A 14,810-nucleotide genomic window follows, 5' to 3' on the forward strand; every position below is an offset into this window, starting at 1 on the left:
TCATGGGTCCCAGATTTTGGATGCATTCTGTAAGTAAGCCCATTTGGAGTATCTTGGTTCAAGAATTGCCCAAAATGCATCATTTTGTCTAAAGATATAATGAGTTTTAGTAGGATATAAATGGATTCATTGGGTTGCAACCCACTTCATCGGGTTGCATTATCATCTTAATTTTTTTTTAATAAGATTTTATTGGTAAAACGAAAATACAACATCCATGATAATGGATGCATTATCATCTTTAATGTACCAAGAGACTTACCACTACTTATGTGTATATGAAAAGTTAGGAATCTCCCTAGCCTCAAAGTGATTCAACTTATGCTTAACATGATTTCATTTTTAATTCAACTGTGAGTTTACCTTGCACAGAGAAATCAATTTTAGGCCGCTTTGATATAAACCACCATTCTGAATAATTTGGCGGCTTTTAAAACAATGATGCATTTCAGATAATTTAAGAATAAATTAAACAGCACTGCAACCATTCAATCATCTGTCATATACCTCTTACCAAAAAAGTTATCAATATGTGTAACCGCTATGCCATCTTTAATCAATTACTGATTCCTAAGAAAAACATCCTAATGCATGAATGCTTGGCTTATGCAGGAGCTTTTACAGAGAAAACCTGTCAAAAATATTTTGAAAAGCCAATTGTTTGATGTCTTAATTGGGAGAAAAATTCTAAGGAACAGAAACTTTCTTCAGGCAAAGAAATGATGCTAATAATATGGTTCCATCTATAGATTGACCTGCCATGGTGTTAATTATTAATCCTAGCTGACTTTTAGGCCATCAAGCCTATCATTTGTTCTCTCTGCAGCAACTCCTTTTAAAAAAATTAATGCTACGAACACCCAGTGCAGGTGATTTTAGGAATGAACTATTTTAGCCAAAACAGCAGCAATTTCAACTTAATTTTGGAAGGGGAGACCATGCGAGAGATGGAAGATTTTCTTCTCCTCTGCTCCCACTCTATAAGAATTTGCCAAAGTTTTGGGAAGACAAGGAATAAGAACTTTGTTCCTCTAACTGTTTGGATATCTCCTTTTCACATCCACCTTAAACCAATAATTTTCCTTTTTATATATATATAAAAAAGTCAGGTTGGATTTTTCTTGGCCAATTAACCTCCAGATGTGTTGGGATTACAAGTTCCAGAAACACCTGGAAACACAATCAGGAGAGTTTGGTGTAGTGGTTAAGGTGGTAGCCTAGACATCAGGAGACTCAAGTTCTAATCCTGCTTCAGACATTAAAGTCAGCTGGGTGACTGAGACAGTACTTGCTCTCAGCCCAACCCACTTCACAAGATTGTTGTTGTGGGGAAAAGGAAGAAGGGATATTAGGCATGTTTGCCACCTTGAGTTACTTATAAAGTAATAAAGGCAGAATAAAAAAGCGAATGAATGAATGAATGCCCCCTGTCATTTGCATTGGCAATAGGAAAAGGTTAGGGACTGAAAAGATTGATGTCCAGCTACTTAAGAAATGGAGTTGATACTGTCCTGCTTCTTTCACGTTGAGAATTTACTTTAAGAATTGCAACTGCTCAATAGGAAATAAGCAGACCCGTGGTATTCCGACCTGCTGCAGTCCTAGCTTTGACAATGTGAAACTATTATAGAAACAACTTGATAATTTCATACTAATTTTATAGTGCGGTATTTTTAATTAGCCCTATTCCTTCTATGGAGATTCTCAATCATTCAGGTCATGGTTGTCCCAAAGGTGCTTTTTCAAGAGGCAACTGGACTTTGTTTTTCTTTGAAGACATTTCGTTTTCTCAGAACTGAAGAAGCTTCTTGGATGACAAACGAAACACCTTCAAAGAAAAACAAAGTCCAGTTGCCTCTTGAAAAAGCACCTTTGGGATAGCCCTATTCTGAGCTATTCCATGAGCTATATTAGAATGAATGCCCCACTGTCCAATCAGCCACCAGCTATTCTTAGCCTTGTATGAAATGGGATTATATTCATCCAAAGATGAACACCTTAAATCTGAGTCATTACAGACAGAAATATAAAGACTATCTGGACAAGTGCAAATACAAATATTATGGAATGTAGCTCAATCCAGAGAAAGTTACTGTACTGCACCTAATTTTACTGACTCTCAAGTTATTTATGATTGATTTATCCTGCTGATATCAGTAAATCTCAGTATGGTTAAATATATAATTGCTAAATTTCTATGATGGAGCCTTCAGTTTTAAATCCCGATCTTAAAATTAGCAGAATTAATTGTCCAGCTCATATGAAGAGACAGATATTACAGTAATCTGTTTATTAAACAGGCCTGCCTTTGTTTCCTTTTTTCAACTGTGATGGGAAGATTGATGGGATACCAGACTGGAACAAAGAAATGTGAAAAATTCCTGGTTAATATTGTTAGCAGTTTTTAGCACCATTATTTACAGTTGGGTGTTGAGTAACCTTCCAGAAAGCCAGCATCTCCACTCACCATTCTGAGACCTTCAGACTAAGTGTTCAACAGTCTGCAATTGCCTCATCTTCAGCCATTACAAAGTTTCACTAGAGTCAACTAGTGCTGGGTCACGGGAGTGCTAAAATTGCTGCCCCTATCCATACTCTTATTTTTATTGCAGGGCAAAAAGAAAAAGTGGGGTGGGGGAGTCAAAGCCATTGCTATTGGACCAACTTCAACAAGACCTCAACAACAAGAGCCGAGGTGGCGCAGTGGCACTTCAATTCAGCTGACTGTTATCTGCAGTTCGGCGGTTCAAATCTCACCGACTCAAGGTTGACTCAGCCTTCCATCCTTCCGAGGTGGGTGAAATGAGGACCCAGACTGTGGGGGCAATATGCTGACTCTGTAAACCGCTTAGAGAGGGCTGAAAGCCCTATGAAGCGGTAGATAAGTCTAACTGCTATTGCTATTGCTAAGACCTGCCTGAAGGCACAAAGCCACTATGATGAAGCCCAAAACCAGCCCATTCCCAAAGCCAAAAATGCTCTAATGTCTCAAACAGCAAAACAAAAATGTGTGATTTGAGATTTTAGGCAGTTGAATGAAAGAAAACCAGCTCGGATACTTTAGTACAGAATCTGCTGCCTTTCAGGAACAGTACCAAAGTTATGACAGTGTGAAGAAAACAAGAGAAGCACCAAGGAGGAAGATTTGCTTAGGTCTAGAATTCCCACCCCCCCCTGTGGACTCTTAGAAATGGGAATATTGGCAGTAATAACCATTTTTTTAAAATGAGAATTTAGGATTTGAGAAAAAGCCCAAGTCTCTTTTAATTTTGTCTTTATACCATAAACATTTTTTTAAAAAAACATCCTAAAATCCTATCATCTGTATTATACATAATGGGGAATGAATTATATAATACAATATTAATTCATTTTAGTATATGAATACAATATTAACTCATTTTACTGTACACTGTCTTCAGAATTCTCTAAAGCCATATTATGGTTTCCATAGTATCAAAACTAAAAAGGTGACAGATAGGTTTCTTGACATACAACCCACAAAATACTCTTCAGGCACAAGCTCTGTCAAGCTTTGCCATCACTTACTATATTATTACTTTTCTGAAGTTTGAACAGAAAAAAACTGTTCTAGTGAGATACTAATACTACTAATATGCAGGGAATTGTTCCTTACTTCCCTACCTTCTAAATATGAAGTAAATACTCTCTTAAAATCCAAGTGACACAACAGGTACATACATTCTAATACAGACAAACATATGCACAAACAAAATGGCTACCTTTTTTTCTTAGCAAAAAAATAAAAAAAACTTATTGTCTTCTAGAAAATCCATCCTGCCTTTGGAAATTGTGACATAAGATTGCATTTTGTTTCAGCTCCACATGCAAATTCACTTTGCCAAGAGTGTCTAAAATCAGGTTTCTGGACAGCCAAACAACACATATATACAGGGTACGAGAAAGAACAATAGCTGAAATCACAGTTCCGCATTACAGTCTATAATAATGTAATCAAACACCACATTGTACACACCATCTATTATTATCTTTTGGCTGACTTCTCCAGAGATTGGAATAGCTTTCCCTCCACCAGCTACCCTCCCCACCATGGAAAATTCAAGGAAAGTGACTGGTCAAGAAGTGCCACCATAAATACTGCAGTATGTAGTTTTTAAGAATTTATATTGTATTATTTATGTTCTGTTTAAAACACTGGAAGCTATAAAGTGGGGAAGCCCCATAGAGATTTTTGATCCATAAGTCACCAGATTTTAGGAACACTTCACTTATAATACTTCTCACCAGAAACATCTATGTTCTCATTGAATTACTTCAAAGGTTATATACTGAGGGGATGGGGAAGAATTAAAAATTATAACGAAGAGACTTCCTCACACACACTGGTTATAAAAGGAGGAAATGTATCTCCTATATTTAGGAAATAGTTGCAAGCCTTCCATGTGGAGTCTTTGTTCTGCTCTCTCTTTATGACTGAACTGTGATTTTTTTAAAAAACAAGGTGACCCACATTAGCTTTGAGTTTGTGCATTTCTCTTCAAAAGTTCTACTTTTAATTTTAACTAATTATATTTTTGTATTATGTCTGAACACAAATCTGCAGTTAACCTTAGTGAAAAAAGTAATTAGTTTCTCAAGCTATATTTTAATGATGGTTTGTTTCGATTAACCACAATTAACACTAAAGGCAGTTGTAGAAGTTCAAACAGCATAGCAAGCTGTGTTTCAAATGGATGTAAATGAATTCAACTTTCTTTTCATACTTGCACTGGAGAAGAGGAAGAGGAGAGGGTAAGCACAAGCAAGGGGCCATTATCTCTTCTATTGGAGCCCTGCAGATGTGGAGCAATGCTTGACTGAAAGGTGCAATCCCTCATCTTCACAAAACCATTCATCTTAAAAGGAAGGAACATATGTCGGCATTTAGAGGCTTCCCTATTAATTCTTCAATTAATCAACTATCCTATTATACCTCATATTGTAGGTTTAATGATCTATTCTATCTAAATAAGGTGGATTTTGCAAATACAACATTCATTTTCTCATATTCAGAGCAAGACAAAAACATCTAGTTTGGATTAGTGAATAGTATTAATAGCCAGACCTCCAACTCCATAAGACCTTTGGACAGTGGAAATACATTACATTTTTCTAGTTAGGACTTTGCTCAAAAAACAGAGTTGGGAGATGAGAGGCTTTGTACTCAACTGTGTGGGGAATTCCATAATCCAAACACAATTCCTTCGGCATTTTATTAGGGATGATTTAGTCACGAACTCAATTTTTGACAGGCAGAAGCTATTGAATCTGTTGCTTTAAAAGAGAGGAACTGCGCAGATCCTCTAATGGACAATTGCTGGCAGGATAGAGTAGAATTGCTCCCAATCATCCAGTAAACAAAACTACCTATACAGAAATTTAATACAGAATTAAATCTTTAAAAAACAGAGAAGCCATTTTTGCTTTTCCATTTGATAACTAATAAAACATTCACATTTCAGGCATTTCATTTTCAATATTAAAATTCATAGAAATCTAGCATATTTTTTTTAAAAAAAGTGCTTTTTAAAAGAGTGGGATAGAGATATACTTGTCCTTCTGATTCCTGGGTTTAGATAAAACCAATCTACTGTTATATTCTCTTGCCCAAGTACAATACTGATATCAATGAGGCAGGTGAAGGGGATATAATTGGATAAGAATCTGTTAAGCTATTTATAAGAATGGGGGAATTTTTAAATTTTCTTGTATTCTTTGGTCCTTCAAAATAAGACAGACAGAGTAGGTTGTGGCATGCATGTAAATAGCTGGCTTCACACACAATTTCTTTTTCACATTCCACCAGCAAATTTGCCAATGGAGTTGGGGATAGGAATTGGGTAATCAACAATATTGTACAGAGTTGTCACTTCTTGGAAAAAGATTTTTTTTAAAAAAAATCTAAATTTAAGTGACACCAAGTGTAATAGTGGCACACTTCCTAAAGAATTCTGCTGAATTTAATAAAGCTATGGCAATTCAGGATAAATCAGATCATCCCACAAAGTCAACAATTCACTATGGACAATCACATAGAAAGGCAGAGGAAGCAATAAAACACAATGTTTACAAAAGTAAGTGTTACAAATCAGTCACCACCAGAGCATCTGCAAATGACTGTAATTCTGTATAAACACTATAGACCCGATTCAAAGATTTTATTTCCTATTATTTTTAAATTAGTTACCAAAATAGTTTAGTACATTTCCAGCAGAGTATTATTCCCCATAATTTAAATGTATTGTATCTGTATGTATTTTTTTTAAAAAATGTTCACATATTTTAAACAAACAAGCTTTCTTTAAGACTGAAGCATGTTTCCTGACCACGGAGATCAGGGATGCCTCATGGCACAGACATTCAAAGGCTATAACCAAAAACAACACAGCTACAAGAGTCAGCCAGCAATGTCTCTCCATACATAAAAAAGCCAATTAAGTGTTTTTTTTTAAAAATGAAGAAAACAACAGATACTAGTACAACATACACATTGAAAAAAGCAGTTTTATCAAACATAAAAGTTAATTTAAAAAAACCCTAACCAGAGCTGCACTTTGAGATTATCTGGGAATGCATATTTAACCCCTCCAAATATAGAAGGGCGGAATTATGGAAGGAAATCTAATGATGTACTTGAATTACGTATGGAAAAACTATCTTGATGGTGAATGACTGGATCCCTCTTCTGAAGACAGGGTTTCCAGTGCTTTTTTCAGGTTAGGGAAAAGTGGGTCAACTACTGCAAACAAAGCAAAGACCGGTGAGCAAGGGAGTGAGATTAAATTCTAAATATTACACTTTTACACATTAAACAACTCTCAGTGCAAAGTGGCAGATTAGAGTCCTTGTAGACTGGACTGTTGTTTTTCATCATCTGGAAATTGTTGCGCTTGTCTGAATAAGAACTGCAGTGAGAGCTCTATCACTCCGGGACAGTAGGACAACACATTCACTGGATACAAATTTTAAAACAGAAATATTCTATTCCATAAATTTCAGTGAAAGTATGTTGGATTTAGGCCCCAATATCATTTTTTTAGAACTTAACACACACAATCGAACTATCAACATAATCAGTGAGTTGACACTTCTTTGTAAAACACTCTGGAGAGAGTGCACATGGATTCTCAAAGGAAGTGATTCTGATGCTGCAATCTGAAGCACATCGGCTAGGAAGCAAGTTCCAGTGAATTCAGTTTGGCTAAATTCTGTGTAAACATGCTTAGAATTATTCTGCATGTTTTTGGCTTTTTTAAACTGATTTTTAATATGATCTGCTTAGAGCCTGGACATTTAATTCATGCAGGCCCACAAAAGCATGGGAAATAAATGGCTACTCCTGCAAACACAGCTGATTGTTGCCTGGGACTCAAGTTACTCAAGACAGTTAGTTACTGTCCATCTGTTTTAAACAACAAGCCAAACTTATGTATTCCTCTGGACCGGATGCACTGCATCCAGAAAGTGGATAATAAGAGTGGTCATTTCAGTCCAAGACAAAATATTGCCTGTATTGTCTGATTTATGTACTTGTCTAATAAGTCCACGACAAGGAACATGCTTAGAAATTCAGACATTTTAGTCATTTGGGGATGATATACACTATCTTCATTTGAGTTGTCTGCTGGCAGGTACCCAGCCAGAAAGGGAATTTGTACTTACCAAGGGAGGTAATGGTGATGCTAAACTAAGGGTTAAGTTAGGAGATACTCTGTGAAAAAAAGCAGTAGGAAGGAAAACATTTCTCACTGGCGGTATAAATGCCAAAATAGAAGTGCAGGAGAGTAAAGACCCATCTCTTCTCCCCTCCTCTCCTCTCTAGAATCATTCTTTGGATTCTCCAAACACAGGGTATATCCTGTGCAGGCTCAAAAAAAATTCCCATCTCCAAGAGAATGGTCACAAGAAGGTGACTAGTGAAACATGGGATTAACGTAATTGATCCCCGAAGAACAGCTAATGTAGATGCTCAAGGAAAGCTTAAAAATTTCAAGGAAATGAGAAAATTTCCTAGTAATAAGGAAAAAGGAATGTATTTTGGAACTGAAGCAGTGTGGTTTCTGAGCATAACTTTCCCTTCTCTTTCTCTTACATGTGGTGAAATGTGGCCCTTGTGGTGTTCATGATAAATCTATCACAATAAGTTAAAGTGGATTAAGAGCTTTAATTCCTAAACAGCTAACTAATTGCAAAGGAGGATGGTGTGATATCTTACATTCTTCATCAATTTTTATCCTGCACTGTTGCATTCACCACTTCCAGCTATTTATGTTGTGTGAAACATGGAAAACTTGCGTCCTGTGACCAAACATATACAAGGGCTTCTAAGTGTTTGCAAAACTGTCTTTTTTATGTGTCTTTTTAACCATTATCTCTGTATTTTTGCAGAAATTGCTAGTTTAGGGACTCCAACTTTTGTTCAGCTTGAAACTCTAACAAAGGTCATCAGCTATGCTACGTAAACCTTATCAGATGCTTTCTTGTATTAAATGTGGATAAAGATAGGAAAAGAAACCACATTGCCTTATGGCAGGCAGACAAAAATATAGCCAGTAACTATCTTCTCCATGACATTCTGCCCATGTTTGTGTTGGTGACAACTTGCCCTAAGTTAATAATATGAAGTGCTGCGCAATTCAGGAAAGGTGATTTTGTGGTGCAAATCTGCATCTTCCCCATTTCTGAATGCACAAAGGGCCATCCTTCTCTGAACTATAGAATAGTGTTTGCTTTTAACTACACTTATAACAGCACCATTCATAGATAAGAATGATAAAGTAAATGTGTGGATTTGTTTCTTCCTACTGGCAAGAAATACCAAGCATTCAATACTAAACAAGTTAGATAACTGAGCTAAGCACAGCCCACTATGTATTACAATCTGTACTCTGAGTTTTTAAAAAAACCAAAATGCTCAATTTCTGCAGGGAGGCAAAAGCTAGGAAATTTAATGGATTGTAATTTGTTTGGTGAGTTATAAACTTCTCTTAGACAAACCAAAAAGACTCCAGGGGGCTCCATTATTAAAGCCTGATTCTGAAGCCCTTCTTTACTTCCATGATAATGCAGTTTACAAATTTGAACGTTTCTCTTTACAAGGTTCCACTCAAAAGTGCTACTGAAGTTTCTCAAAGTCTTACTGCAGAGTAATGCTGATGAAAAAAAGTATGTTGACATTGGCCTCACCTCTACAGTGTGTTTTGTGATTTTATTCCTTGGACAGAATTAAAGAAGTATGCAAAATGACTTTCAAAAAAGGAACTTTTGGTTTTCCAAGAGACAAGTCAAGAAACTTTCACAATACTGGAGGCCACATGAATGCTGTATAATTGAGGCTCATAGGCAGGGACTACTGACCGGCACGGGTAAGATTATTATGGCTGCATAAAGCCTGTGAAAGAAGTGTTTCAGAAAGCACATAGCATGAAGAAAGCATCACTCTTCCAATTGTTAAAGCAAATTAATCTTTTGTAAAATTTACCCAGCAGCTTTGAAAGCCACTCCTGAAGTGAGCATTACAAAAGATACAGCCGCTTTAGCAATTCAAAGAAAGATGTCTTGCCTTTTTGTGCATTGCAAAAGAGTTGCTTCAAAGGCTTTGCACACCTGTAATGGTTGTGATACAAATAAAAATACTAAATATTATAGTATGAAGGAAGGAAGTGAATCAAAAATTTATTTCTATCTTTTCTCTTCCCCCAAAGCCCAATCCTTAGCTTGGAAATCACTTGCAAACTCTCTTCATCCTCCCTCTAAATATCTCTCCAGAAAAGGCTAAAAAAGGATTATTTCCTAAATAAAAAAGGGAGGGAAGAGAAACAGATTTTGCAAATGGCCCTTTGATCTATATTAAAAAACTGCTCTAAAAGTCCCTAATGTGTTAGAATTCATGGGACTGCATGGGTGGGGAGCAGGGATCCTTTAAATGGGAGATGCAAAGTATTAAAAAAGTGCTCTGCAACTAATATTTTGTTTTTATGTGTGTGTGTGTGCATACGTACATATATACACACACATTCACACACAGATATATATATATATATATATATATATATATATATATATATATATATATATATATATATATATATATATATATATATATATATATGAAAAAGTTTAAAAATTCTATGTGATATGCTAAACAAATGTCCTAGTACAGTCACGACTGGAGAGCATGTGGCCTGTTGGGATGGCAGATGGGACATTCACCCTCCTCGGCACATGTTTCACACAGCACAGTGTGTTGGCACGGTAGTACCACCCGGTTCTCTTCCTGGCACTTGAGGCATTTCACCGACTGCATCTGAAACACTGCCTGAAAAGAGAAGAAGTGGGATGGGAGAAAGGAGAAGCAAAGGGGGGTTGTTAGTAAAACTGAATGGCCCTCAACGACAACTCTTCTACATTCAAATAGCAACTACTGAAGGAGCCAGAGAGAGTCCAAGGGGCTGGGGGAGGGGGACTCAGAAGGATATTTCATTTGCCCAGTTTTCTATGTAGCAATCCAGTCTTGTGTGTTGTCGTCCGCCAGCAGCCTGCGGAGCTGGCAGCAGACAGTGAGGAGGTTGGGGAGGAACATGGGCCAGTCCTGGAGTCTGGGGAATGCTCGGACGAGGGCTCTGCGTCGGAGGCAGAGAGGGGGCCAGGGGCCATCTGGGAGTTATGTGCTGCCTCTGGAGCCTGACATCAGCGAGGCAGAACAACAATGTGAGCCTGTTCCCATTGTGCACATGAGCAGAGCTTCCAGAAGGCAAGAACAATTAAGACAAAAAGGGCGACTCGGGAGTAAGGCTTGGCCCCTCCCATAAGACATAAAAGAGAAGCAAACGGACGTGAGCCTTTGCAGGAAGCAATTTTGTTCATTCTGTTCAGTTCAAACTCTGAGAAACTCAGCTTGACTCTGTGCTCCGTTGGGCCTTGCAAAACTAATTGGCAATCAGGTCTCTGGCTGCGTTTCAAGGGAGATAAAGGTAGGTACTTATCAGCCTTACCCTGAAAGACTGTGGCAGACTTCTGTCAGACTCGTCACAAACTGTTTGTGACTCATTATGGGTTGTGAATGAACATAATTCCCAGCCATTTAAATAAAAAGAGGGTTTTGGGGACTAAGCGTGTGATTTATGCTTTATCAGGAAGCCTAGGTCAGAACATTGTGTTCCTCTAATTGGGTAGGTAGCCTCCTCCTCCTCCTCCTTCTATATCCTCTTTCTGGAACTTATTTTGCAGCTCAGCAGAGCTGTCAAATAAATGGACTCCCTTGATATACTAACCCCTCGATCCAGGAAAGTATTAGATGAAAAATGGCCTGATCTGCAACCATAAAGAATAAGAGAGGTGGGCAATCCATTGCCAGCATCCGACTTTGGCACTCCCTCACAACCCATAAAATATGGTAACAATTGCTAGGTTTGGATGATGAAATTTTTGCTTGATTTGGGGAGCTTTGTGCTGCCTAAGTGAAAATGGGAGTAGAAACACCCTTCCTCCCTGTAAGGTTAAAAGTCACCACTGGAAAGCTACCAGTAGCTTGGGAGACTGAGTTACTACTTCATGATGTAGAATAGGTTACAAACTACTGCCAAGAATAAAAGCAGACTGGCCAGACTGTTTTTATTCAACAGATGACTGAATTTATCCTCATCTTCCTCAACTCTAAACAAAGTAAGCTAAAGGCTGAGGGGAAAGAAAATGTATACTGTAGACTAGTTACAGTTTGGGGTGAAAGAGGTCCATAATTTCTCCCATGTTTTTCCTACAGTATTTGCACTAACTAGACACTATACTAAAATATAATAGAAGAACTGGAGACATTTTTTGTAACAATACTTTTTAAAAACTATTGACCAATTTCCCTTTTCCTTGCCTTTAGTGTCTTAAAATAAGGGCAGGGAAACCAAATAATGCATTGAGACTTTAATCATTGCAGGTAGTCCTTGACGTACGACCAGAATTGAACCTGGAATTAGACTTAGGTTGTTGCAGTTGTAAGTCGAGGCACCAGGGGATTGTTCTTTTTATAAAGGTTGTTAAGTGAACACTGTGGTTGTTAAGCAAACACAGTCATTATTAAATGAACATGATTGTTAAATGAATCCATTTTCCCCAACAGACATTTTTTGCTGGCACCAAGAAGTTGGAAACCAACCAAAAATGATGCAAATCATGGTGATGTGACAGTGGAATGAGGGAAATGGCATCAAGGTGAGCCAGTTGCCAAGTGCCCGAAATATGTTCACGTTGTAGCTCCAAAAATGTGTTATAAGTAGTTTCCAGGAGGTCCTTTAAAGAGTAGTTAAATAACTGATTGTAAGTTGAGGACTATCTATACTTAACCCTGTTTTCAAGGTAAAAGCCCATCCTCCCTTTGATCTGAACAGCAGCTTCCTTGTACTTCATCATGCCTGAAGAACCTTTCCCTCCCCCAATTCCTTCTTCTGCTGAGAAGAGCTGCATCCTGATGGGAAAATCTTCTGCTATTCCTTTCAGAAAAATAGGGCCCAACATTTAAACTTCATTGTTTATTTAACTTATTAAAAATCCCATCATGAGTTAAATGCGACCTAAAGTTTCCAAACCTCCACTTCAAACTCACCTTATCAACTCTTTCTAAATTGGCACGCAACTGTTTTTGGAGATTATAGAGTGTGGACAAGGAGAGATTCTCTAAATCAGAGAATGAGCGCAGGAACTGGGGGTCCTGGCCAGTATGGATCCGCTCAATTTCTTCCTGGAGTTTCTTGACTTGCAGTTCCAAGGTCTCTCTCTGCTCCCGGGCTAACTCACATTCTACGGTTGCTGTACTTGCACGATCACTAGCTTCCTCCGCTTCTTTTTTCCACGCATCACAGGCCTGTGTATCCAAAGTAAAGTAATATTAGTAGCTTCTCTTAACCGTTTCATATGACGAAAAACAGCTGTTTCTAGCCATTTGCAGTTTGGGGGGGGACTGACTTCTTCTATCGCCTGATGACACATCATTTGCCTATCCTTTCAAATGCCTTCTATGCAGATCAGTTTTCCTATTTGTACGAATTCCTACAAAGCAAACCCATTGAAACATGAATGCAGTCAGAGAAATGCAGGGTGTGTTTCTAAGAAAATCTGCTGAGCAAAATATCAACAAGAGAAGCAGATGTGCATTTAAGTCTGCTTTTTCTCTTACAAGTGTAGACGCATGAATTGGTTTAAGAGTATACACTGCCCCCATTGCTTGGCCAGCACTTCAGACCACTCTTAGAATTCCATTTGCTTCTGCTCATTGGAGGGCGGGGAGCAGTGGTGGGTTTCAAATTTTTTTAGAACTTCTTCTGTAGGTGTGGCCTGCTTTGTGGGAGTGGCTTGCTGGCCATGTGACTGGGTGGGAGTGGCTTGCCAGCCATGTGACTGGGTGGACATGGCCAACTTGTAAAATGTGGTGAAACTCACTTAACAATGCTCTTGCTTAGCAACCAAAATGTTGGCTCAGAAACTCTTGGCATTTGAAGCATGCAAGTCTTAAAGCGGTCAAGTTACAAGACCCTTGCACCCCTAACCCTTTAGAAAAAAAAACCAGGGGTGTTCAAACTTGACAGCTTTAAGACTTGCGGACTTCAACTCCCAGAATTCCTCATCTTGCTCTTCATCTTGATGATGTCCAGACAGGCGGGGGGAAGAAGCTGGAACCAGTTCTAAACAGCACTGTAGATTTGTGGAACCTCTTCTATAGAAGAAGTTAGAACTGGCAGGAACCCACTCCTGGCTGGGAGGTATAGTAATTGCTCAGAGGTGACTGGCACAATTTTGTGGACATGCACCTTCTCAGTCTGAGGGACTCAGAGATTTCCTAAGATATCCCCTAAGTTATCTACCAAAATTGACAAAGCATCCTTAGTTATATCGCTTATCTAAAAGCCAAATTGGTTCAAATAATCAATATTAGCCGATGTTTCTACAGGAGTTGCAACCTCATTCCCTCTTATTCCCCTAAGTTACGGGTGTCAAACTCGTAGCGTCACGTCGTCACATGACATTTTATGACTTTTTTCCCTTCAGGGAGCTGGGGTGGCTGTGGCCTGCACGTGACGCATGCCAACCTAGGGCTGCCAGTTTGACATCCCTGTCCTAGGTCAAGAATAGTATTGTAAGTGACTGCACTACTGCTGCATCAGTGAGATGGGTGGCCGGAAAATTTAACAAATAAATAAAAATAAATAGTATATTGGAGACTGTGATGGAAAAGAGAATATCATTTTAGAGGTGAAGCACAAGTTAAGCTGCATGAAAACTTTAAGTATATGAGTCCAAATTAAAATTCAAATTAGAAAAGCTAATACTCACAGAGCAGGTGTCCCCAACCATTGGGACGCAGCTCACTACTGGGCGTTGAGCCATTCAGAACTGGGCTGCAGAAGTGGCAGGTGAGCGTACGCGGTGCGCACATTCCCACTTGTGCGAACAGCAGGCAAGCGTGTGCATGCATGTTCCATTTGCACAAGCAGCAAGCGCATGTGCCTAATGCTCGAGCAAAACTATCCCTTCTCTCCCACCTGCTGCTCTGCAAAGTCAGAAAAGGTTGGGAACTGAAGAATGTTTGGGCTGAGCATCACAACTTGAAATCTACTCCTCTGCATACCTAAGATATCAATCTTTTTCTTTGTCCATTAGTAAAAAGATCTGTAGGGAGCTTACATTACATAATCAATCATGCCAGTGGAGCTTCTGTCTACTCTCTCAGATCTCAAATTACTCATTACTCTAGGGCTACTATTAATGCTTTAGGAAACCAACCAACCAACCACCCTCCCTCC

General features: G+C 38.5%; 1 protein-coding gene across 4 annotated transcripts in view; it reads right to left on the minus strand.

The window, feature by feature from the left end:
- Positions 1–10,124: 10,124 nt before the first annotated feature.
- The window catches only part of UNK (unk zinc finger), a 66,263-nt gene continuing 61,577 nt past the window's right edge, over positions 10,125–14,810 (minus strand). For 2 of the 4 annotated variants that reach the window (XM_087709914.1, XM_087709916.1), the window contains 2 exons: positions 12,617–12,874; positions 10,125–10,339 (listed from right to left, as the gene is read on the minus strand). In XM_087709914.1, the coding sequence (XP_087566040.1) occupies positions 10,184–10,339; positions 12,617–12,874 (414 nt within the window). In that variant the 3' untranslated portion in view covers positions 10,125–10,183. The remainder of the gene's footprint in view (positions 10,340–12,616; positions 12,875–14,810) is intronic. The other 2 variants (XM_087709915.1, XM_087709913.1) reach the window with 1 other exon arrangement.

Source organism: Thamnophis sirtalis, unplaced genomic scaffold (assembly GCF_051295495.1).
Source record: "Thamnophis sirtalis isolate CommonGarterSnake01/CBP01778 unplaced genomic scaffold, rThaSir2_p1.2 scaffold_3, whole genome shotgun sequence".
NCBI lineage: Eukaryota > Metazoa > Chordata > Lepidosauria > Squamata > Natricidae > Thamnophis > Thamnophis sirtalis.